Source organism: Salmo trutta, chromosome 4, assembly GCF_901001165.1.
Source record: "Salmo trutta chromosome 4, fSalTru1.1, whole genome shotgun sequence".
Taxonomy (NCBI): domain Eukaryota; kingdom Metazoa; phylum Chordata; class Actinopteri; order Salmoniformes; family Salmonidae; genus Salmo; species Salmo trutta.
The window spans coordinates 24,813,301-24,836,444 of NC_042960.1; the positions used below are offsets into that span (position 1 = coordinate 24,813,301).

General features: G+C 40.9%; 1 protein-coding gene, 1 long non-coding RNA gene and 1 pseudogene across 2 annotated transcripts in view; 2 read left to right on the top strand and 1 right to left on the bottom strand.

Annotated features, from left to right (window-relative positions):
* The first annotated feature begins 775 nt into the window (after positions 1–775).
* On the top strand, positions 776–10,792 carry LOC115192117 (transmembrane gamma-carboxyglutamic acid protein 2-like; annotated as a pseudogene).
* LOC115192118 (uncharacterized) lies at positions 4,072–5,015 on the bottom strand. The gene is made up of 2 exons (XR_003877876.1): positions 4,293–5,015; positions 4,072–4,131 (listed from the first exon to the last, which is right to left on the bottom strand). It is a non-coding gene; the product is annotated as an uncharacterized LOC115192118 (long non-coding RNA).
* Positions 10,793–16,185: 5,393 nt separating the features above from the next.
* LOC115191627 (proline-rich protein 12) overlaps positions 16,186–23,144 on the top strand; it is a 44,123-nt gene continuing 37,164 nt past the window's right edge. Inside the window, exons 1-3 of the mRNA XM_029749414.1 lie at positions 16,186–16,465; positions 22,551–22,705; positions 22,969–23,130. Coding sequence (XP_029605274.1) covers positions 16,383–16,465; positions 22,551–22,705; positions 22,969–23,130 — 400 coding nt within the window. The 5' untranslated portion in view covers positions 16,186–16,382. The remainder of the gene's footprint in view (positions 16,466–22,550; positions 22,706–22,968; positions 23,131–23,144) is intronic.

A 23,144-nucleotide genomic window follows, 5' to 3' on the forward strand; every position in this document is an offset into this window, starting at 1 on the left:
TTGGCAGAGTGTGCTAAAGCAGTGAGTAAAACAAACTTAGGGAGTAGGCTTCTGATGTTAACATGCATGAAACCAAGGCTTTTACGGTTACAGAAGTCAACAAATGAGAGCACCTGGGGAGTGAGAGTGGAGCTAGGCACTGCAGGACCTGGATTAACCTCCACATCACCAGAGCAACAGAGGAGAAGTAGGATAAGGGTACGGCTAAAGGCTATACGAACTGGCCGTCTAGCACGTTCGGAACAGAGAGTAAAAGGAGCAGGTAAGGATAATCTTTTCTCGTTTTAACGAATTAGGCTAAACGATCAATTATTTTTGACCAAAATCATTGGGCAGGCATCACTGGCCAATTGTTTATTATCGATATAACTATAGCTATGATAATTAATTATCGTTAATTGTGCTTCTCTTTTCTCAATGCAACCGAACAAATATTTTGTTAGATAGAAAAATAAAATTGTATTTCTTTATTTTCATTATTATCTATAAGACAGTAGGGCTATCTACGATAAGTAGGCCTACGATACGCTACAATGTAGGTATTTGTTCCTATGTGATTCAATTTTGTTACATGTCGAGATGTTCTAAAAGTAGCTTTTGTTTCATTTTAACCTCCGCCTTAAGAGGGCGACATAGTCAAACAATCGTTTATTTTATGTGTGGGTGCCTTTTTTACATGAGAAAATCACTGAATAATGTTTTGAGTATGGCATATTTATTTAGAGCAAATAATGAATAGATACATTTTGTTGCAGTTGTGTCTCCTGCTTGAGAAATGCCAGGCTTGGCAGAGATATCTCCTGGCATGCTGTCGCTGCTCCCCCTGGCTTGGGCCAGAGTTGTCTACAACCACAATGAAGGTAAACACACATCTGTTCAGTAGTGGTGTGTGGGTAAAATCACTGGGGAAGCCAAGCCAGGGAAGAAAAAGCCATATTACAACCTATGTGTTGTGATAATTGTGTTGTTTGCTCTATAACCTGTTAGTTCATATGCTTGCCACTGTAATATATAGGCCTAAGGCCGAGACAAGGAGACACAGTGGCAGAATAAATTCAACCACACCTTTGTTTCATCACAAACCCTTAGAGCAACCTCTGTCTGATGAAGTCCACAAAGCATATTGCATGTAACAAACAGTTACATGACCTACAGCATCGTCAAGCAAGTTAATGTTTCAGACATTTTTTTACAACTAAACAACTATTGATTTAGAACCACGGACAGTTACCGCAAGTCGCAAAGAAAACAGGAGCTGCCTTCACTATTTCAACTTCAACATTTCAACATCATCAAATCACCTATGCTAAGTCTAATGCAGTGACAACTAAAATATAACAAAAACTATTTAGTTCAATCAACGTAAGCTAAATATGATGTGTCTGTCTGGCTGGCTGTAGAAAAAACATGTTGACTCACCCTACTTGTAGAGAAATTCTATCCTCCTCTCTTTGATGTTAATGAAACTGTCTATGACTGTCAGACAGTACACACTTTTAATTTTTGTTGTCCTAGGCTACCTGACTAAAATGCTTGCTCACTAACTTCCTTTCATGGGCAACGATGAGCCAGCTAATTAACATTAGCCTTCTACATCTAGCTCCATATTGATCTTCCATTCTCTCAGGCCAGGGGCACAATGTATGAATTTATGGTTGGATCAGAATCTTTTATAATCATTGGCCAGCACGGAGAATTAAGTAAAACCACAAGTCTAAATCCCAATCTCCATCCATGGGTAATTTAGGAAAGGGGCAATTTTAGCTAGCTAGTTAGCTAGCCACCGGAGGACAATGACAACAATTCAAATGTTTCTGTCAGTGATTGGTGTGAAGCCAAATCCAAACTGGCTTCCCTTGACACTTTTTTGTGCGCCAGGACCATTCACAGTTGGGCTCACTCAGTTTAGCTCAACGCTGATCTGCTATTGTTTTACACTTTTTTTTTTCAAGGGTGGCCAAATGTTCGCTGGCTTCCCTTGCATTCGGTGCTATGAGTGGCAACAATGTCATACACTTTTTGACCAGACAGCATCAGATAGATACAGAGACAAAGAGGTGCTGTCTTGGATACTTTCTCCAATGACATACATTCAGCCTCTTCTTGCAAATTGAAGGAAAATTCTGAAACACAGAGAGACTAAAGATAAATTATTTAATGTTATTTATTTTTTTGTAATTTTTTTGGGGGGGAAGCCTGGCTTCCCTTGGCATCCATGAATACATGCCACTGCGTCTGTTTGTCCTTAACACTCTCAAGTGTGTGCACTGCACTGAGAGGGAGAGAATGTCTGTCCAAATGTGCATTCAGTTCAACTTTTGGAGGCAAGTTTACCCCCTCCTCTTTCACCCTATTTCATGTAGGGTCATATTGGGCCAGTGGTTCCCAAACTGTGAGGCATTAAGGAACTCAGTTCGGCTTTCAACTTACTCTTGAAAGTTGTAATAGTAGAATGCACAATGTGCAATTTCATGATTGGATAGTGAATCAGCAGTTTTCCTCTTGTCACTGCAGACCTTTAGAGAGCTATTTATAACTTGTCAGAAAGTTTTTTTAGCCCGTTGATTTTGTTGTAATGTATCAGTCACTTAATTATCACATGAACACATACAAGACATGGCAAAATATGTAGAATTGCAGGAAATTTGCTTTAAAACTGCAAAATGTGTTCTCCACCACATGGCAAAATGTATAGAATTGCTGTTTTAAAAAATCACCACCCCATGGCAAAGTTTATAGAATTGCAGGAAATAGGTTTGAAACTTGCAAAATTCTCTCCTCCAACAAGAGGGGTGTGACCAGTTTGTGTCATTGACAGTGTAGGGGGATGGGTGTCCCCAAAGTTAGAAAGGGGGCTGAGTGAAAAAGTTTGGGAACCACTGTGTCAGGCAATTGTTATTTTGCTTCACTTTTTCTATTTATATCTGATTGTGAGGTTATCCATTCAATACTGACTTTTGTCTGTCGAAGTCAGACTTATGATCAATGATTGCTTGTGTGTGTGTGTGTGTGTGTGTGTGTGTGTGTGTGTGTGTGTGAGAGAGAAAGAGGCTCCGTCTATCTCTGATTATATCAATCTCATGCCCATCAATATCGTCTCTCGGTCTGTCTTATTCCCTCTCTGTCTCTCGCACGCTGTCTGTCTCTCTGTTTCTCTCTTTTTCTGGGTCCAGTGTTCCTTGGACAACAGTCCGCATCCTCGTACCCGTCTCGCTCGCTGCTCTGGAACAAATGGGACCTGGAGCTGGTGACGTCAGGCAGGCTTGAGAGGGAGTGCATGGAGGAGGTGTGCACCTACGAGGAGGCCAGGGAGGTGTTTGAGGACACACCCCAAACGGTGAGGAAAGGGGGCAGTGAATGTGGTGGTACCTTTCATGAAAGTCTGTTGGGAAATTCTGTATTATTTACACACATTAAGAATACTGTAAGCTTGTTCAATTAATTGACTAATTGGATACTAGGAATTTGCTTGGAATTAATTTTCTATTTTCCCCAGAATGTATTTTGGGACACATATACCAGCAGTCACAGTAAGACCTTTTTTGGGGGGGGCTTTTAGTAAATCTATACTAAGTCAATATTGACATTTACTTTCTCACGACTGTCCTCATGTTTCTCTATGGATGATGCTAGTGTTGTGTACTATAATCGCACAGGCTGTAATCTGAATATAATGTACATTGCAAATGTATTTATTGTGTTGGTTCTTTAGACACGGCGCCCAGAGTGGATGTGCCGGGTCTAGTGGCAGGGATCTTGGCTATTCTAGTGTCTGCTGTCATAGCCAGGGTGCTGGGCTGCTACTGTTAAAAGAACAAGGCTGGTAGGACGGCAGGCAGGTAAGTTTGAGTGTGTGTGTTGTGTCTATGTATGTTAGTGTGTCGATCTTAGAGTGTAAATATGTACAGTATAGCCTAAGGCGTCTACTGCCTGATTGCCCTACCTGTCAGCAAATTTAAAATGATAAAGTAGGCCTATGTAACCCCTGGTATCCCAACATAGTAGCAACATATGGTAAAGTACATTGTCTTATTTGTAACTCCCTCCAGTAACCACGAGCACAACCGTTCCTTGATTTTAACTGGCGGCTTTATTCTGTAGTTTAGTCAGAATTATCACCTTCCGTGAGAACTATAAAGTAAATGAAAATACAGTTTAAGCACACTCTTACACCTTCTTGTCATATGAGTGACTTATTAGCTTGGTATAACTCTGAAGTAATTACATACATAAACAGTTTAGCCGGAGCTATAACAGTATCAGATTGAACACACGAATAAAGGAAAAAATACCTCATTGGCTGCTTATTACAGAAGGGAGGAAATCAAACTTCACACTTATTATTCCTGGCATGAATTCACGCTTCATCCTAACATACACATATCAACCTTTACGAACTACACCCGGTAACATGAAAACTTAGCTAACATCGCGCGGGAAAGCCTTCACCCCCAAAGATGTGTTGCTATGATAATGATCCCTGTTACAACAGTTATTAGCCACGTAGTTCCACCTGTCTTATCATTTCCTCCGCATAGCGAACACGTAAACAATTCAAACAAAAAAACAACGACATAGACTTACAGATTAACTGTCAGTTACACTCCCACCAATCACCTGTGATTTCTGTGAAAGGGGTCTGCAGGGTTTTTTGATCGGCTTCCAGGAGGGTGACTGTCTTATGGATGGGCCTCTCCAGATAGGTGGGTTTGGTGATGCGTTTACCTCTCTCATCCAGGAATGGACTCAATTTATGCAACTTGCTTGCTTTATCTTTGGTCTTGATGTCTTTCTGGTGCCTAAGGTTGTGTATCTCATGGGAGAAGGCTGCTTCTTGAACCATCCTTATAATGGTGAGCTCTGCCTCTCTCCTTTCTTCTATGCTTGTAGCTTCACTGGACCTCAATTTTAAGCCTATGGCTTCCTTGACACGTCGTTTGAGCCTGGCAATAGCTTTTACCACTCTTGCCCAGTCTGAGAACTTGTGAAGGTGATCTAGTAATGATCTTTCTTCCTTTGCCTGGGTATCATGGACCAGGGATTTCTGCAGCTCTGGGTCATTGTCTGAGAACTCTCCCCCCTTGACTTGTCCTTTGGGAAGTTCTTCTTGCCAAAGAAAGTCTGGACCTGTGAACCAGTAGGAAGCCATGAGCTGTTCTGATGTGAGACCTCTGGAAGCATGATCCACAGGATTCTCTTCAGAGGTCACATATCTCCATTGTTCGGGATCTGTGCTTTGCTTAATGCGTTGGATACGGTTAGCTACAAAGACATGGAATCTTCTGGCTTCATTGTTGATGTAGCCAAGAACTACCTTCGAGTCTGTCCAGAAGTATTCCTGTAGACCTTGTATCTCTAGCTTCCTTTTGAGCATGTCACTTGTTCGAACAGCTACCACCGCTGCTGAAAGTTCCAGTCGTGGTATGGTCGTAATCTTGGAAGGGGCGACTCTCGACTTTCCCATAACTAGGGAGCAATGAACTTCTCCTGCTGTGCTGATTGTTCTGAGATATGAGCACTCTCCATAACCTGAGGTACTAGCGTCGGATAAGTGATGGAGCTCATAACTCTGCACTTCCTTGAAACTTGATGGCAAGTAGCCTCGTTGGATCCTTACTTCCGACAAGTTTTGTAGACCTTGGAGCCAGAATTCCCACTGGAAACGTAGGTCATCTGAAATGGGGTCATCCCAGTCGATCTTGTCACGACACATCTGCTGCAAGATCTGCTTCCCTGCCAGGACAAAGGGTGCCACAAACCCAAGCGGATCATATACAGAGGCTACTGTAGACAACACTCCTCTTCTTGTGAGTGGGCGTTCCTTGACAACTACCCTAAACTGGAACTCGTCTGATGTGACACACCACAGTACACCAAGCGCCCTCTCCATGTGTGGTTCACCCAGAGCCATATCCAGGTCTTTGGCACCCTCAGCACATTCTTCCTTGGGAATTGTGGCTATAACTTCCTTGCTGTTAGAGATAAACTTGTGCAACCGAAGTTTGCCGATGCTGCAAAGCTCTCTTGCTTCTTTCACCAGCCGGGCCGCTTCAGCTTCAGACGATACGCTCGTCAACCCATCAACATAAAAGTTGAGGAGATAGTCATTCAAGGACGTCTCTCGAAACTTAGCTGAGCAGTCAAAGACGACTCGTATCTTCCCAGGCTTTTGTGGGTGATAAACCCCATGATGTGGGATGTACCATGCTGGATGTTTGTTAATTTCTTCCTTGGAGACCTTCTCAGCATCTCCACAAGCTATGGTCTCTTCCATAAATGCTGTGTAGTCCTTGTAGTACTGCTTGTCTCTCCTTAGCCTCCTTTCCAGGCACTTGAGGCGGTGAACTGCACATGTTTTATTGTTCGGCAGGTTGGGTCTTTCTTCCTTAAACGGCAGCGGCATCTCGTAATGTCCATTGTCCTTGCGTTTGATGCCCGCTTTCATTTTTGTCAGGAACCGGATATCCTCTTGAGATATGAGGTCCTCTTCTGTAGCTCTCTCATTGAAGTCGGATTCAAGCGTCTTGATAATGTCCAGTGCTGTGATTACCTCTCTTACGTGTGTTCAATCTGATACTGTTATAGCTCCGGCTAAACTGTTTATGTATGTAATTACTTCAGAGTTATACCAAGCTAATAAGTCACTCATAAGACAAGAAGGTGTAAGAGTGTGCTTAAACTGTATTTTCATTTACTTTATAGTTCTCACGGAAGGTGATAATTCTGACTAAACTACAGAATAAAGCCGCCAGTTAAAATCAAGGAACGGTTGTGCTCGTGGTTACTGGAGGGAGTTACAGTGAGAACTCATTGGCTGCTTATTACAGAAGGGAGGAAATCAAACTTCACACTTATTATTCCTGGCATGAATTCACGCTTCATCCTAACATGCACATATCAACCTTTACGAACTACACCCGGTAACATGAAAACTTAGCTAACATCGCGCGGGAAAGCCTTCACCCCCAAAGATGTGTTGCTACGATAATGATCCCTGTTACAACAGTTATTAGCCACGTAGTTCCACCTGTCTTATCATTTCCTCCGCATAGCGAACACGTAAACAATTCAAACAAAAAAACAACGACATAGACTTACAGATTAACTGTCAGTTACATTATTATTTTTAAATTACAGTAGCCTACATGAGGTATTAGCAACATGATAACATAGGTCTATGTAATCCCGGATAGCCCTACATAGCAGCAACATTATTTCAGAAATAAGCAATGGACCCTGAGTCTTCCCATATTTTGTCTTGTGTGTGTGGCCAACATTACTTGTGTGTAGCCTAACCTAGTATTACTTTTATGTCATCTGTTTCAATGCTCCATTGAGGATGGTTTTGGATGGCCAGCCTGCCCCAGAGACAGTGCCTCTCGCTGTGATCATCGCCCCAGGACTGCCCTCCTATGGCGAAGCCCTGAACCACAGTGGGCAGCATGACGCACCCCCGCCACCTTACTCTGGGTAGTCCTGTGTGTGTGTGTGTGTGTGTGTGTGTGTGTGTGTGTGTGTATATCACAGGAGGTTGGTGGCACCTTAATTGGGGAGGACATGCTCGTGGTAATGGCTGGAACAGAATGAGTTGAATGGTATCAAGCACATGGTTTCTACGTGTTTGATGCCATTCCATCTACTCCGTTCCAGCCATTATTGAGCCATCCTCCCCTCAGCAGCCTCCACTGGTGTGTATGTACAGTTGAAGTCGGAAGTTTACATACACTTAGGTTGGAGTCATTAAAACTCGTTTTTCAACCACTCCACAAATTTCTTGTTAACAAACTATAGTTTTGGCAAGTCGGTTAGGACATCTACTTTGTGCATGACACAAGTAATTTTTCCAACAATTGTTTACAGACAGATTATTTCACTTATAACTCAGTATCAAAATTCCAGTGGGTCAGAAGTTTACATACACTAAGTTGACTGTGCCTTTAAACAGCTGGGAAAATTCCAGAAAATTTGTCATGGCTTTAGAAGCTTCTGATAGCCTAATTGACATCATTTGAGTCAATTGGAGGTGTACCTGTGGATGTATTTCAAGGCCTACCCCCAAACTCAGTGCCTCTTTGCTTGACATCATGGGAAAATCAAAAGAAATCAGCCAAGACCTCCGAAAAAAATTGTAGACCTCCACAAGTCTGGTTCATCCTTGGGAGCAATTTCCAAACGGCTGAAGTTACCACGTTCATCTGTACAAACAATAGTACCGAAGTATAAACACCATGGGACCACGCAGCCGTCATACCGCTCAGGAAGGAGACGTGTTCTGTCTCCTAGAGATGAACGTACTTTGGTGCGAAAAGTGCAAATCAATCCCAGAACAACAGCAAAGGACCTTGTGAAGATGCTGGAAGAAACAGGTACAAAAGTATCTATATCCACAGTAAAACGAGTCCTATTTCGACATAGCCTGAAAGGTCGCTCAGCAAGGAAGAGGCCACTGCGGTTTTGAAGCCACTGCTTCAAAACCGCCATAAAAAAGACAGAATACGGTTTGCAACTGCACATGGGGACAAAGATCGTACTTTTTGGAGAAATGTCCTCTGGTCTGATGAAACAAAAATAGAACTGTTTGGCCATAATGACCATCGTTACATTAGGAGGAAAAGGGGGAGGCTTGCAAGCCGAAGAACACCATCACAACCGTGAAGCACGGGGGTGGCAGCATCATGTTGGGGTGCTTTGCTGCAGGAGGGACTGGTGCACTTCACAAAGTAGATGGCATCATGAGGGAGGAAAATTATGTGGATATATTGAAGCAACATCTCAAGACATCAGTCAGGAAGTTAAAGTTTGGTCGCAAATGGGTCTTCCAAATTGACAACGACCCCAAGCATACTTCCAAAGTTGTGGCAAAATGGCTTAAGGACAACAAAGTCAAGGTATTGGTGGCCATCACAAAGCCCTGACTTCAATCGTATAGAAAATTTGTGGGCAGAACTGAAAAAGCGTGTGCGAACAAGAAGGCCTACAAACCTGGCTCAGTTACACCAGCTCTGTCAGGAGGAATGGGCCAAAATTCACCCAACTTTTTGTGGGAAGCTTATGGAAGGCTACCCACAACTTTTGACCCAAGCTAAACAATTTAAAGGCAATGCTACCAAATACTAATTGAGTGTATGTAAACTTCTGACCCACTGGGAATGTGATGAAAGAAATAAAAGCTGAAAAAAAATCATTCTCTCTACTATTATTCTGACACTTAACATTCTTAAAATAAAGTGGTGATCCTAAATGACCTAAGACAGGGAATGTTTACTAGGGTTAAATGTCAGGAATTGTGAAAAACTGAGTTTAAATGTATTTGGCTAAGGTGTATGTAAACTTCCGACTTAAACTATGGTGGAACATACAGTTGACGAATGTGTACTGTGAGTGAATGTATTCTAGCTTTCTGTACTAGTTGTAATATGCATGTCTGTCCACTGTGTGTGTCTGTCTGTCTGTCTGTCTATCTCAGTGGTGGAAAAAGTACTAAAATATCATACTTGAGTAAAAGTAAAGAAAGTCACCCAGTAAAATACTACTTTCGTAAAAGTCTAAAAATATTTGGTGTTGAATATACTTAAGTATCAAAAGTAAATGGAATTGCTCAAATGTACTTAAGTATCAAAAGTAAAAGTATAAATATTTTCAAATTCCTTATATTAAGCAAACCAGACTGCACCATTTTTATTATTTATTTTTTATTTACAGATAGCCAGGGGCACACTACAACACTCAGACATAATTTACAAACTAAGCATTTGTGTTTAGTGAGTCTGCCAGGTCAGAGGCAGTAGGGATGACCTGGGATGTTCTGTTGATAAGTGTGTGAATCGGACCATTTTCCTATCAAAATGTAACGAGTACTTTTGGGTTTCAGGGAAAATGTATGGAGTAAAAAGTACATTATTTTCTTTAGGAATGTAGTGAAGTAAAAGTTGCCAAAAATATACATTTTAAAGTAAATTACAGATACCCCAAAACACTACTTAAGTAGTACTTTAAAGTATTTTTACTTAAGTACTTTACACCACTGGTCTGTCTGTGCATCTTTCATTCATGTCATTATTTTTCTTTCTCTCTCTTTTTTACACGGGGGCGCCATCAGAACCTCCTGACCCAGCTGACAATACTGAGATTACTGCTAATACCGAGGACGCTGAGTGAAAAGGAGGGATGGACATTTTAAAAAGGGGCATTCATGAAGTGTGTGTGTGTGTGTGTGTTACAAGCTTCTTCAATTGGAGTTCTGGACAGTTATAAGTGAGCACAGCTGTGAACATTTCCATTTCAATTCTTGTGAGTTCTTGAAATAGACATGGTATATGTCCATTTAATAGGAGAGCATTTCAATCCCTGTACTGATTGAAATTGGGATGTAATTGACACAGTTCTAATTTTTAGGACTTTTTTTTTTTATTCAGGGGAAGAGGGGAGTTCATGGAGGGCAAGGCTGAAGGATGTTATAGATAGAGAAATTAAGGGAAGGGGATGAAGACTTGTTAAGAGGTTACCTGTGAGAAAGAGAAGCAATCCCTTGAAAGTTACATATCTTGAAAACTTGATTGCTGACAGTCCCCAAATGTTTTGCTTATGTCAACAATGGACTAATGAAACAAAGGATCGTTTTTGGGTGGAATTTCCTTTAATATGTATAAACTAGCACCTGGTACTGTATTTAGGTCAACATGTTGGCTAATTTGTCTTATTTCAGTTGTTTCTATCTGTATTGTTACATGACAGACCACTCTGAACTTGTTTATATTTATACACATTTCTTATTAAAAACATTTTAATAAAATGTTTTGCACCTGGCCCACTGGTCAATCAGACAGTCATCTAGACTCCATAGAGTTGCACGTTTTCAAGGTTTTAAAATATGCCCGGGTGTTAGAAGTGAAAGTCATCCAAAAGTAATTGGATTATGTTACTCCTTTTGAGTAATCCAAAGGTTTCCGTTACTGATTACTTAATTTTTAAAAATATAACTGCAATCAGTAACGGATTACATTTTTTAAGTAATCCACCCAACCCTGCATATATCGGCACTCTTCAAAATGAAATTTCTCTTGCATTGCTCCCAAATGTACCCTTTTTCTCCCTGGATGAGAATTGGCCTGTGCTACACTGTCTTCTGTCAGAGAACGGTCTCTGTGTATATGACTAAATGCTTTACATGGTCAATCTGCATCTGAGGTGGCTGTAAAGCATTTACTGCGCAGACATATTGTGCTTAGCCGAACTATCGTGAAGGACTTTGTCAAGGAAGTTGAGATGGTGTTTATAGTGGACCTCCCACCCCCACATACCGTCAACCAATCATGTCAATGCGGAACTATACAGAGTCCTCCGCTTTGTTAAACAATTTGAGAGGCGCACGGCGATGCGATACAGAGCATGATTTGGCCTCTGCATTCCTCCGATTGCTCGGAAATTGCGTCACATCCGCCATACGAAACCTCCGACCACACTCCAGATCAAGCATAAATTGTTTTTTAGCAAGTGCGTGTGTGTGTGCGCACTGGAGAGGGAGAAAAAGTGAGTGAATGGGGAGCGAGGGAGCCGCTCTCAAAAATGGCGTCTTCAGAAGAAAAATACGTGAAACCAAACATCAAGATTCTAGTACGGCCGCGAGACCTCTCTTCAATTCTCTTTGGTCTATTTATAATTGGTTTTTACAAAAGAACGCAAGCAAATATATTTTGAAGTGCGGTACGAAATTGTAGTCGTCGAAGTTAGAAGGCCCGCCTACTTAACCAATCAGATGAGGGAGTGTGATGGACGCGTATGCCGGTTTACGATTCGTGGGAAAAGACCAATCAGATTAGGGAGTGTGATGACGCGTATGCTGACCGGCTTGCAGGGGCAGACGAGAGACATGTATTTATACCGCGTTCATGTAGTAGTCGGAACTAGGAAACTGACATTTCCGACTTGCTAAATGGTTGGAGTTAAACACGTGCCGTATTCAACGAATCATCAAGTCGGAAATTTCAGAGTTTCCTAGTTCCGACTAGCAATTGAACGCGGCACCATTTTATCACGTTATCCATCAATGGTTTCTTTATTTATTGGGTGTCTTTTTCAAACTCAGTTACTTGTCTTAACCCAAAATAGGTTTACTCCAATATCTGCATTGTTTTTAAAGTGGCATGTAGACAAATTGACACCTTGATTTTATTTTCAAAATCCACAAGTAAAACGTAGTTTCATAGAAATGTTCACATAATTGTTTTCATTTTAAATGTGTTTATTTTTGGGTGATTTAAGATCAACTTCAGCCCTGTTACTTTATTTGGCACCTATGAACATACTATAGTCGTTTATTTAACTTAACAGTACACCTTTTGGTATTTTGTATCTGTTTCTGTACAAAGTTATGGAAGATGGCAAAACATTTAATAATAATCATGATTAATTGGACTTACAGTGGCAAAAAAAAGTATGTGAACCCTTTGGAATTACCTGGATTTCTGCATAAATTTGACAAAATTTAATCTGATCTTCATCTGTCACAACAGTAGACAAACACAGTGTGCTTAAACTAAAAACACACAAATTATTGTCTCCCTGTATCCTGTATATTGAATACATAATTTAAACATTCACAGTGTAGGTTGGAAAAAGTATGTGAACCCCTAGGCTAATGTCTTCTCCAAAAGCTATTTTGAGTCGGGAGTCAACTAACCTGGAGTCGAATCAATGAGATGAGGTTGGAGATTTTGATAATAGCTGCCCTGCCCCATAAAAAACACTCACAAATTTTTTTATAAATGGAGAAATTTCAACACTGTTGCTACTCTCCCTAGGAGTGGCCATCCTGCAAAGATGACTGCACGAGCACATCGTAGAATGCTCAATGAGGTTAAGAAGAGTACTAGAGTGTCAGCAAAAGGTTACAGAAATCTCTGGAAGATGATAACATCTCTGTTGATGAGTCTACAATACATAAAACACTAAACAAGAATGGTGTTCATGGGAGGACACCATGGAAGAAGCCACTGCTGTCCAAAAAAAAACATTGCTGCACGTCTGAAGTTCGCAAAAGAGCACCTGGATGTTCCACAGCGCTACTGGCAAAATATTCTGTGGACAGATTAAACTAAAGTTGTGTTGTTTGGAAGGAACACACAACACTATGTGTGGAGAAAAAAAGGCACAGCACACCAACATCAAAACCTCATCCCAACTGTAAACTATTGTAGGGGGAGCATCATGGTTTGGGGCTGCTTTGCTGCCTCAGGGCCTGAACAGCTTGCTTGCTATCATCGACTGAAAAATGAATTCCCAAGTTTATCAAGACATTTTGCAGGAGAATGTAAGGCTATCTGTCCGCCAATTGAAGCTAAACAGAAGTTAGGTTATGCAACAGGACAACAACCAGACACACCAGACATCCCAAGAATATTGTCGAACTGAAACAGTTTTGTAAAGAGGAATGGTCCAAAATTCCTCCTGACCGTTGTGCAGGTCTGATCCGCAACTACAGAAAACATTTTAGGTTATTGCTGTTATTAAATCCAAGGGTTCACATACTTTTTCCAACTTGCACTGTGAATGTTTACACGGTGTGTTCAATAAAGACATTGAACAATTATAATTGTTTGTGTTATTCGTTTTAAGCAGATTGTGTTTGTCTATTGTTGTGACTTAGATGAAGATCAGATAACATTTTATGACCAATTTAAGCAGAAATCCAGGTATTTTTTTTATTTAACTAGGCAAGTCAGTTAAGAACAAATTCTTATTTACAATGACAGCCTAGGAATAGTGGGTTAGCTCCCTTGTTCAGGGGCAGAACAACATATTTTTACCTTGTCAGCTCAGGGATTCGATCTAGCAACCTTTCAGTTACTGGCCCAACACTCCAACCACTAGTCTACCTGCCACCCCAGGTAACTCTAAAGGGTTCACATACTTTTTCTTCCCACTGTACATGGCACTTTTTTAGACATCCAAAGCTCTTTACAGTGTAAGGGAAACTCACCACCCTAACCCCACTTACAGTGCCTTCAGAAAGTATTTATACCCCTTGACTATTATTTTTACCCATCTACTAACAGGTGCCCTTCTTTGTGAGGCTTTGGAAAACCTCCCTGGTCTTTGTGGTTGAATTTGTGTTTGAAATTCACTGCTCGACTGAGTGACCTTACAGATAATTGTGTGTGTGTGGTACAGAGATGAGGTAGTCATTCAAAAATGATGTTAAACACTATTATTGCATACAGCGTGAGCCCATGCAACTTATTATGTTACTTGTTAGGCACATTTTCACTCCTGAGCTTATTTAGACTTGCCATAACAAAGGGGTTGAATACTTATTGACTCAAGACATTTCGGCTTTTCATTATTAATTAATTAGTACAATTAAAATAAATTAAAATCATAATTCTACTTTGACATTATGAGGTATTGTGTGTAGGCCAGTGACACAACATCTACATGTAAACCATTTTCAATTCATGCTGAAACACAACAAAATATGGAAAAAGTCAAGAGGAGTGAATACTTTCTAAAGGCACTGTACATACCCTTTATTTATTTTATTGGCCCATCCACCCCCCTCTTTGGAGGACAAAAGTAACCTTGTTTTTTAAATTGTATATTAATTTTACATATATTTTCTTCCATATACTGTACGATAGGAATACAGTTTTATATACACATTACAGATAACATGGTACTCATCATTACATACTCTTGCAATAAGTGCCATAGGACATGCATTTAAAGCCCCATCTTACATTTTATGCATTCCATTGTTGGTTGGTACTTTAACATGATTAAAATGAAATGAATGATGTAAAAGTGTATGGTATAAATTACAGTGATCGGTCTTTGAACTTACTGCTTTCATGTTAATTTCTGCAGCATATTTATCTTTTGCGTTTGTTTGTCTGTCTTTCCCCTGGTGGAATTCATACGTCTTTGTGCTCACAACTTCAAGTTGGGAGACTTTTACTCTCCCAACTGAGTTTTTTTCCTGCCAAAGGCTGTGTATCTGTTGAAGGTCAAGAATATGATATATTACTATTAGAATGAAATGCTTGTAGGGAAACTAACAACATTGCTCCATTAAATCGGTTGTGATCCAGGCTGTATCACAAACGGCCGTGATTGGGAGTCCCATAGGGCTGCGCACAATTGGCCCAGCGGGTTTGGCCGGGGGTAGGCCGTCATTGTAAATAAGAATTTGCCTAGTTAAATAAAAAATAAAAATAGAATAACTTCTCTGTGCTTGGAATGGAATACATTTACATTTTTACATTTTAGTCATTTAGCAGACGCTCTTATCCAGAGCGACTTACATTAGTGAATGCATACATTTCATACATTTTTCCCCCGTACTGGTCCCCCGTGGGAATCGAACCCACAACCCTGGCGTTGCAAACACCATGCTTTACCAACTGAAAATAAAAATACATTTAAAAAAGACAATTTACCCTTTTGCCCAAAACTTTTGTCCTTTCTCAATGTTATGAATTTGAGTGACGTTGTGCATTTAGATATTTGGTCGTCACACTCCCTCATCTGATTGGTTGGGTAGGCGGGCCATCTGAGCCGGTTAGAGATTATCCAATCACTGATTACTTTGTTTTGTACAACACCCCTGGCAGTCTCCGAGTGGAGTATGATGCGAACATAGAGCAGCCAAGTAATTCAGTTTGATTCGTCAGGCAACCACGGGGATACGAGTGTATTATCGTCTGGGAACATCAATCCTAGACAATAGTGCAGATCTAGCGCCCACTATCGGCTGCCTAGGCTACCAATATTGGGAAGGGGGTGTGTGTAAATGCATTTTGGAGAGGGAACTGGCAAGCCAAAATATAAACAATAGACACTGTTGCTATAATAGAATCGCCCCCTTTTATATATATATATATATTCCAAATATTTTAGAAATGCAACACTTCAACAACGTAGGGGACTGGGGATGGTAAGAGAGCGTGCTTCAGTCAAGAGTGATAAATGGGCACCAAATATTTTGATTTGCACAGACTGGTTTAGACTACGCGCTAGCATCAGCTGAATCGCTGGTTGTGCCTAGAAGGACAATAGACATTGAAATATATAGAGCGGGCTGAAGAGGGGAGGGAAGGAAGAAACCGGATTTTTGTGGTGGTGGTTGGTGTGACCCCCCCATCCACCCCCTCCTCCTCTCTCTTTATCCTCCATATCCCCCTCCTCCTTCTCCTCCCCTCCATTCCTCTCCCCCTCCGTGCTGGTCGCAGTCTTGAGGACTTGCTAGTTAATCGGGAGAAATAAACAGACACTGAGCAGAGGGGAAAAAAGGATACAGGGAGAGATAGCGTGCGAGAATTTAAGACATCTCCTCCCTCCCCTACCCCCTCACTATCTCTCCATCTTCATCCCTCGTCTTTTCTTTAATGGAAAGAAATTATCCTGGTACAGGGTTCGGTGATTTGGGCGCTGGTACGGGATGGAGTTACGAGAGATCGGCCAAGGCAAGGTAAGCATTTGTACCCGTACATGTGCGCCCTCATACATAGGATGCATACATATGCTTGGCTTGCTGTAACAATGCCCATGCCGATAGAGGCAATGCAATCCGTGCTCCCTCTATCGTTCCGTTCATATATATAGATTACATTGTTTGCAAGCGCCAGGTAGGCTCTAGCAAGGCTATCAGTATTGTCATTAGCAAGATGGGTGGGGGGTCTTGAAAATGCAAGGAACGCGATTGAGAGTTAATGCGTGATACGGAAGGTAGACCGAGACATAAAAAACGAGGGGGGAGAGGGGCGAAAAGAGGGGGGATGGGTTGGACTTGGGAGGATATAGCTAGCTTTAGCTGGCTAGTGTATAATCAGAAATGGAACAAACATAATTTAATGATATTTGCCGAGTGCATTTGCATTTTTCACAATATTCAATAATTATATGAATGCATACTGGGTTGTCTTTACAAATGCATTGATTGCGTAATATGTTTACAAAGCAATGGTTGGTGCTAATTAGCTATACAAACCAAATGTATTTGACGATGCAACATGCAATGTTTGTAGCTAGGCTACTGTCGGCAGTTTACTGTAGCTAGCACACTGTCTACAAATGAAATGGCCTTTATGCTAGAAATGGTGGTGCTGCAGGGTTGCTTTTCCCCGTCTCACATTCTCGGTAATACACTTTAGGATGAGTGAAGGCTAAATCAAATCACGATATGTAGCTATCATCAAACAATTAGAGTAAACACTTTACATAACTTAGCTAATATCAGTGATCATCTAGTGACAGCTACTATACCAGTGAATTGTAAGGTATTTTAATTAACTCACTCTGTAAGCACGAGTACATTACATCCCATTATTAAAGCAGCAGCAGTTGCAGCATGGTTATTAGTGCAAATCTTTTTCTGTTGGGATAACCCCTAGATAGATTTAAGCCTAGCAATTGTATTGATGGAAACTTCGATAAATTGGTAACGGTACACCGTGTATAATAACTGTATAACTTCAGTCTCAAGTTTACGTGATAGGCGTATTATTAACAGGTGCAATGATAGGTGTATTACTTTTTTTTGGCACAAAGTGCATTTTTATTCATGCAAGAAAAACCTCTACTAGCTAGCCATTTTGGGGTAAAGTTAGCTAGCTTAAAGGTAGCTAACGTTAGTTGTTCAATTCAAGTTAAATGATTCGGCATATTGACTCAATGCTGCAGGTCTTTGGCAATAAAGTAAAAACATAAGAATCGATCATAAACACCAACATATGCCATTAGCTAAAACGATGGCTTGTGTGATGTTTGCTAGAACTCGCTATCCATCTAGCTAAATCATGTTATGCGGTATTGAGAGACAGTTGGCTAACTCTAACCACCGAACGTTAGCTAGCTAACATTAACGCGTTAGCTAAGCTTACGGGCGTACTGGTAAAATATCTCAATAATGTTTCATTTCCGTTAACGCATGAATTAAAACGGGAATGATATACTGTAAGAACATTAATATAACGAAATGTTACAATGTTTCACAGTTTGTTTCTTAAAATGCCTAGTCTCTGTGTTTTAATGAATTGGGGCCTACTTACATTTCAAAGGCTACCCGGCTACGCACATTACCAGTCGTCGCCGGGACAACCAAATCAATCTTGCTACAGAACGTACGTTTCATGTAGCAACAGTGTAGCTCGCAGTAAACACCCGTTTATTTGGATAATTTATTTTTCAAACGCAGATACTGTGAAATTCCAGGTTGGCGATAAAATGTAATATAAGCACAATACCATTGCATAATGGTAGTAAGGGAGATACCTCTCAAGTATTAGTCCCACGGGCAAATGTTGCATTCTGACTGAGCGTGTGCATGGAGTAATTGCTCAATTGCTGCAAGTCATAAAGCCCAATATTGTGCCCTCTATTACAGTGTCATTCACTGGTAGTGCCACTTATTATATTGTCCTTATAAAGTTTTACCATATTTTTTATTTTGGGTCTGAATACTCATTGGTTCCTCAAATATGTAAATGATTGAATCCCTGCACAAACAAATTAAAATCTATAGTAATTGCTTATGCAGTATAGACGACTGTATGTAACCTTGGTAACTGACAGTGTTTACATACATAAAATACAGTAGTAGGCTACATACAATGTTGTATCTTTGATGAACCAAGGAGTATTTAGGCCCCAAAATAATAATCATATATATATATATATATATATAACACTGGTCAGCTGTTCTAGCCTAGCCAGCTGTTTTTTTTATGGCTGAATCCCAGAGTCAAGGGCATCTCCAAGCCCACATGCAGATTGATGTAGTCCTGGTGTTCTTATGATGACCTCATGCTCCCTAATGTGGGATTGGCTGGCTGCCTTTTTTTTGCAAAAGGTAAAGGAACAGAAACTACTACTACTTTACTGTTCTACTACTGTTCTAGGGTAATGAACCTAACCAACATTGGATGACAGTTACAAAATATTTTCTCTTCAGCCATATTGATTGAAGTGAATACATTTATAGAAACCTTTATTTTAATGTACAATACATATTTGAATATGTTAATTACTTGTATGAGTCATTTAATCAGTTAATTGATTATATGAGACTGGTTGGTTACACCTATTGTGGTATCATACATGTACATGCTTGCAGGTAGCCTTGACAACATTTTGGTAGTCTAGCCCATTGGTAGTCTGAATTATATTGTATTGTAACTACAGCAGAGTTCCAAAACAATGCCCTCTGCTGCACTCAACTAACAATAGCAATAATACATTTGTTTAGCTCAGAATCTCCATACCAAGCTCTTACCAGCTCTTACTAGTACCAGACATGTCTGTAGAAGACACATGTCTAGTGTATTAAACTAGTGAGCCTATTATCATCATACAACAGCCCGGACAGAACGGCAGGGTGAAATGAACTGTGGTTGATTGCGAAAGCAGTCTTAATGAAGGATTAATAGCTCCCCCTCCTTTATGTATCCCCTCTTTCACAATCTTGAGGACTGCAGCTCACTCCATCATGGTTATACGGACTGACAGAGAGTTGGAGAGAAGGGGAGGGTGTGGGAGAAGAGATGTAGTGAGGGTGGAGGAGAGGAGAAAAGAAAGAAGGAATGGTTGAATTTGGAAGAGAGGGGAGGAGATGTAGGGAGGAGTGGAGAGAAGATGACCGGTTGAAGGAGGAGGAGAGGAGATGATGGAGAGAGAAGAGTGATAAGGATAGGAGGGTGAGTGAGCAGTCATAAGAGAAGTCTGTAGAAGGGGAGAGAAAAGATTGGGAAGAGGTGGAGAGGTTGTGCGCTCATTTGAAAAATGAATCTGAGCAGTACAAGAGAATATAGCACTCAACTAAATACATACTATTGATTCATTTGCTTAGCACATTGAATTCTCAATTTACATATATTCTGGGAAAGTCGAAGTACTGAACCTGACTGCATCTGGTTCCAGTATATAGTGTCTAGTTATAGAACAATTCATTTCAATGGAACCAGTTTCTTAAACATAGAAATCCACATTTAGGGATTAGGGTTCAGTTTGATATTTTAGCATTTAGCCATAATTATTTATATTGTTAACATATTATGAAGATTTCAATAGAATATATGGATGTCAAATTCAAGAATACTGAACACACTGATGGGTCATATTCAGAGAAAGATTAAACCCCCCCCCCACACACACACACACACACACACACACACTTTTATTCCTGAGTCAGAGAGTGGCGTACGCTAACCGAGCCGTGGTTAAACTTAGCGCTGCGGAGAAGGAGGCGTCAGCGTCCGACACACTCAGACAGTCACCACCACACTTTTATCAATAAAACCACTATGGGTCTTGCCTCACCACTTTGTTGTCCAGCCATAACCACTCGCCTCTGCTGCTAGCTGTCTATGCATGTCTGGGGAACAGCATTTCTAATCAGCTAAGGTGGTTAGCCACAGTCACACGATTGGTTGATTGGTGACAGAGTGGTGGCCAATAAACATCACATTACACTGAAGAGAACCAAAGGGTGATATAGCGGTTTTCACGTTTGAGCAAAATACCATCCTCCGTCCTCTCTCCTCCGTGACCCGGAAACCGATGAGTGGTCGAAGAGTGTGTAAATTCGCTTGCAGGCAAACAGAAGACAGTCCTCCCCCCATAAGCATTTCGCTACACTCGCAATAACGTCTGCTAAGCATGTGTATGTGACCAATAAAATTTGATTTGATTTGATGGCCTCATTTTGGAGAGGAAGCGTAACTTGTGAAGTGTATCCTACCTGAATCCTTCACGGAAGAGTTTTGAAATCACACCCCCTTTGAATCAGCTATTGTTTTATCGATGGAGAAAAGCATGCAAACATTTAAAAACAATATGCTACTTATCCTTTTATCTATAAAAGGTCGTGCACTGGCGTAATCGTTTTTGATCAGTTTATACATTTAATTTGGGATTCCACCCTGTAAACTTAATTTGCCTGATGACGCGCGATTGGAGAAGGAGAGTCTCATTTCATACAAGCCATTTTCATCCACTTTCCCACTCCTCGCCGCCAATCCTCAATTACCTTTGACCTTTTTCAAAAGGAGAGGACGCAGGAGGCGAGCAAATCTAATTGATTAGAGGCCATGGTTATCGGGCAGTTCAAAAATAGAACCACAGGACGTTAAAAGTTAACAGTTAATAATACTTTCTTTATGCATAATAGTTTTGAGTGTATTCCACATTAATGAATGAAGGAAAGAATATAATTTAAATGTAGAGACTACACTGCACTGTAGTGTGGTGACTTCATGACCATGCCCAACCTTTGATTTCTTGACTCTGTGGAGATTTTCTGTTCTCTGAGACTGGTTGCATCCCAAATGGCACCCTATGCATCCCAAATGGCACCCTATTCCTACATAACGACATACTTTTGACCAGGCCATTTGGGACACTGTCTCTATGTTTGGGTGTTGTTTTTCTCCTTTGTGCAAGTAAGTGATTGGAAGTGGGGGTGATTGTTAAAAATCTTTCTTTTCATTCAGACTTTCATTTGAATGTTGCTCCCAGTTCTATTCAGAGGCTGATATTGATGAACAATACCTTATTTTGAGTGTTAGGTTACCCTGTGTAAAGTGCAAGACTGGCTCAGATTTTATATGGTGTGGGCTGGAAAGAGCGATATTGCCCTTATACAGTATGGAGTATACCCAAGTAAACAACTCTACAAGAGAGTATAGGTAGATTAGAAAGGTAATCCATCACCAAAGCCTGGGAGACAGTGTCAGCCGGGACCAGAATGCATTGTTGTTGTTGAGGCTTTGTGGTTAGAACAGGATTTTATCTGAAGTCGGCGTAGAGAACCTTGCATTTGCTGATTCCTTCACACTACTACTAATGGAAGGACACTTTAGACATTTTTCCATTTGCCATGCCATCACCATTTTCTTGGATGTTTACAGTTATTTTGGTTGAGAAATGAACTATTTATTTGTTATTTGATAACAGGAGGTGTTATGGAAAATGCTGTAAGCTTTCAAGAAAGTAGCCGTATCTAGGCCTAATTGATGATGATGGGTTATCAGTAATATCCTGTACGCACAATACTTCTCTTGCCTCACTATTCGTATGCAACCCTCAAATTCAGATTTTGACCTCAAAGTCAGTTTTACTGCTTTTCTCCTAGTAATCAGGGACTGATTTAGACCTGGGACATCAGGTCGGTGCAATCAGGTTGAAAATAAAACCAGCAGTACTCTGGACTTCGTAGAGTAAGATTTGAATACCCCTGGTAAACAACATGAGTATCCCAATTTGGATGTATCAAGTCTGCAGCACTTCTGGTTTTCATGATTGATTGATTGAAGGACTATGAGACAACATTACATACATTCACCCTGTAATCAGAGACTGATTCAGACCTGAGACACTAAGTGAGTGGACTCTCTGGCCAATCAATTAGGCTACATTAATCAATCAATTATCTACCAAAGAAAAACAGCTGTACTGCAGAACTCGATACCAGGATTTAGATAACCCCGATATAGAAGAATAATGCATCTTTTCATTAATGAATGATTCATTTTTCTCCCCTTTCTCCCTTCTTTCCTCAGCCTGGTGTATGGGAGTTCTAGGTCCTCCCATCCGGACTCAGAGCTGCTCCATCGCCAGGCTTATGGCACACCCCACCCTCTGCAGGGCTACGCAACCAATCACCATCCTGGCAGCTCTGGACAGGGCGGGGCATGGGGGGCTGGGCGGAGTCTAGGTGAGGGGCCGGGCTAATATTAACCTTGATTCAAATGTAAAATTGAGGTCTCTGCATGATGCCAAAAGGTTGTCAAATAGAATGTTAGTATACCTGTTATTACAGTACAATATTGTCCTATCCTATACACACAGTCAGGAAGCGTGTGTATTTTTCTCTCTATCAAAGTGTTTTTGTTTAGATTAGACTTTTGTTTAGATGAGTCACTTTAAACAGAAAAATGTGGGTGGTTGAGTAAATGCTTTTGTGTCTATGTCCTTCAGGCTTATCTGGGCTGTTTGATACTGGGCTACACCATGCCAGTCCCTCTGGTCCAGACCCATCTGTCATGAACTTGATTTCAGCACTAGAGTCCCAGGGTCGGCAGCCACCCCCCTCAGCCTCCTCTCTCCTCTCCCAGTTCCGAACACCCTCCTGGCAGACTAGTGAGTGCAGGAGC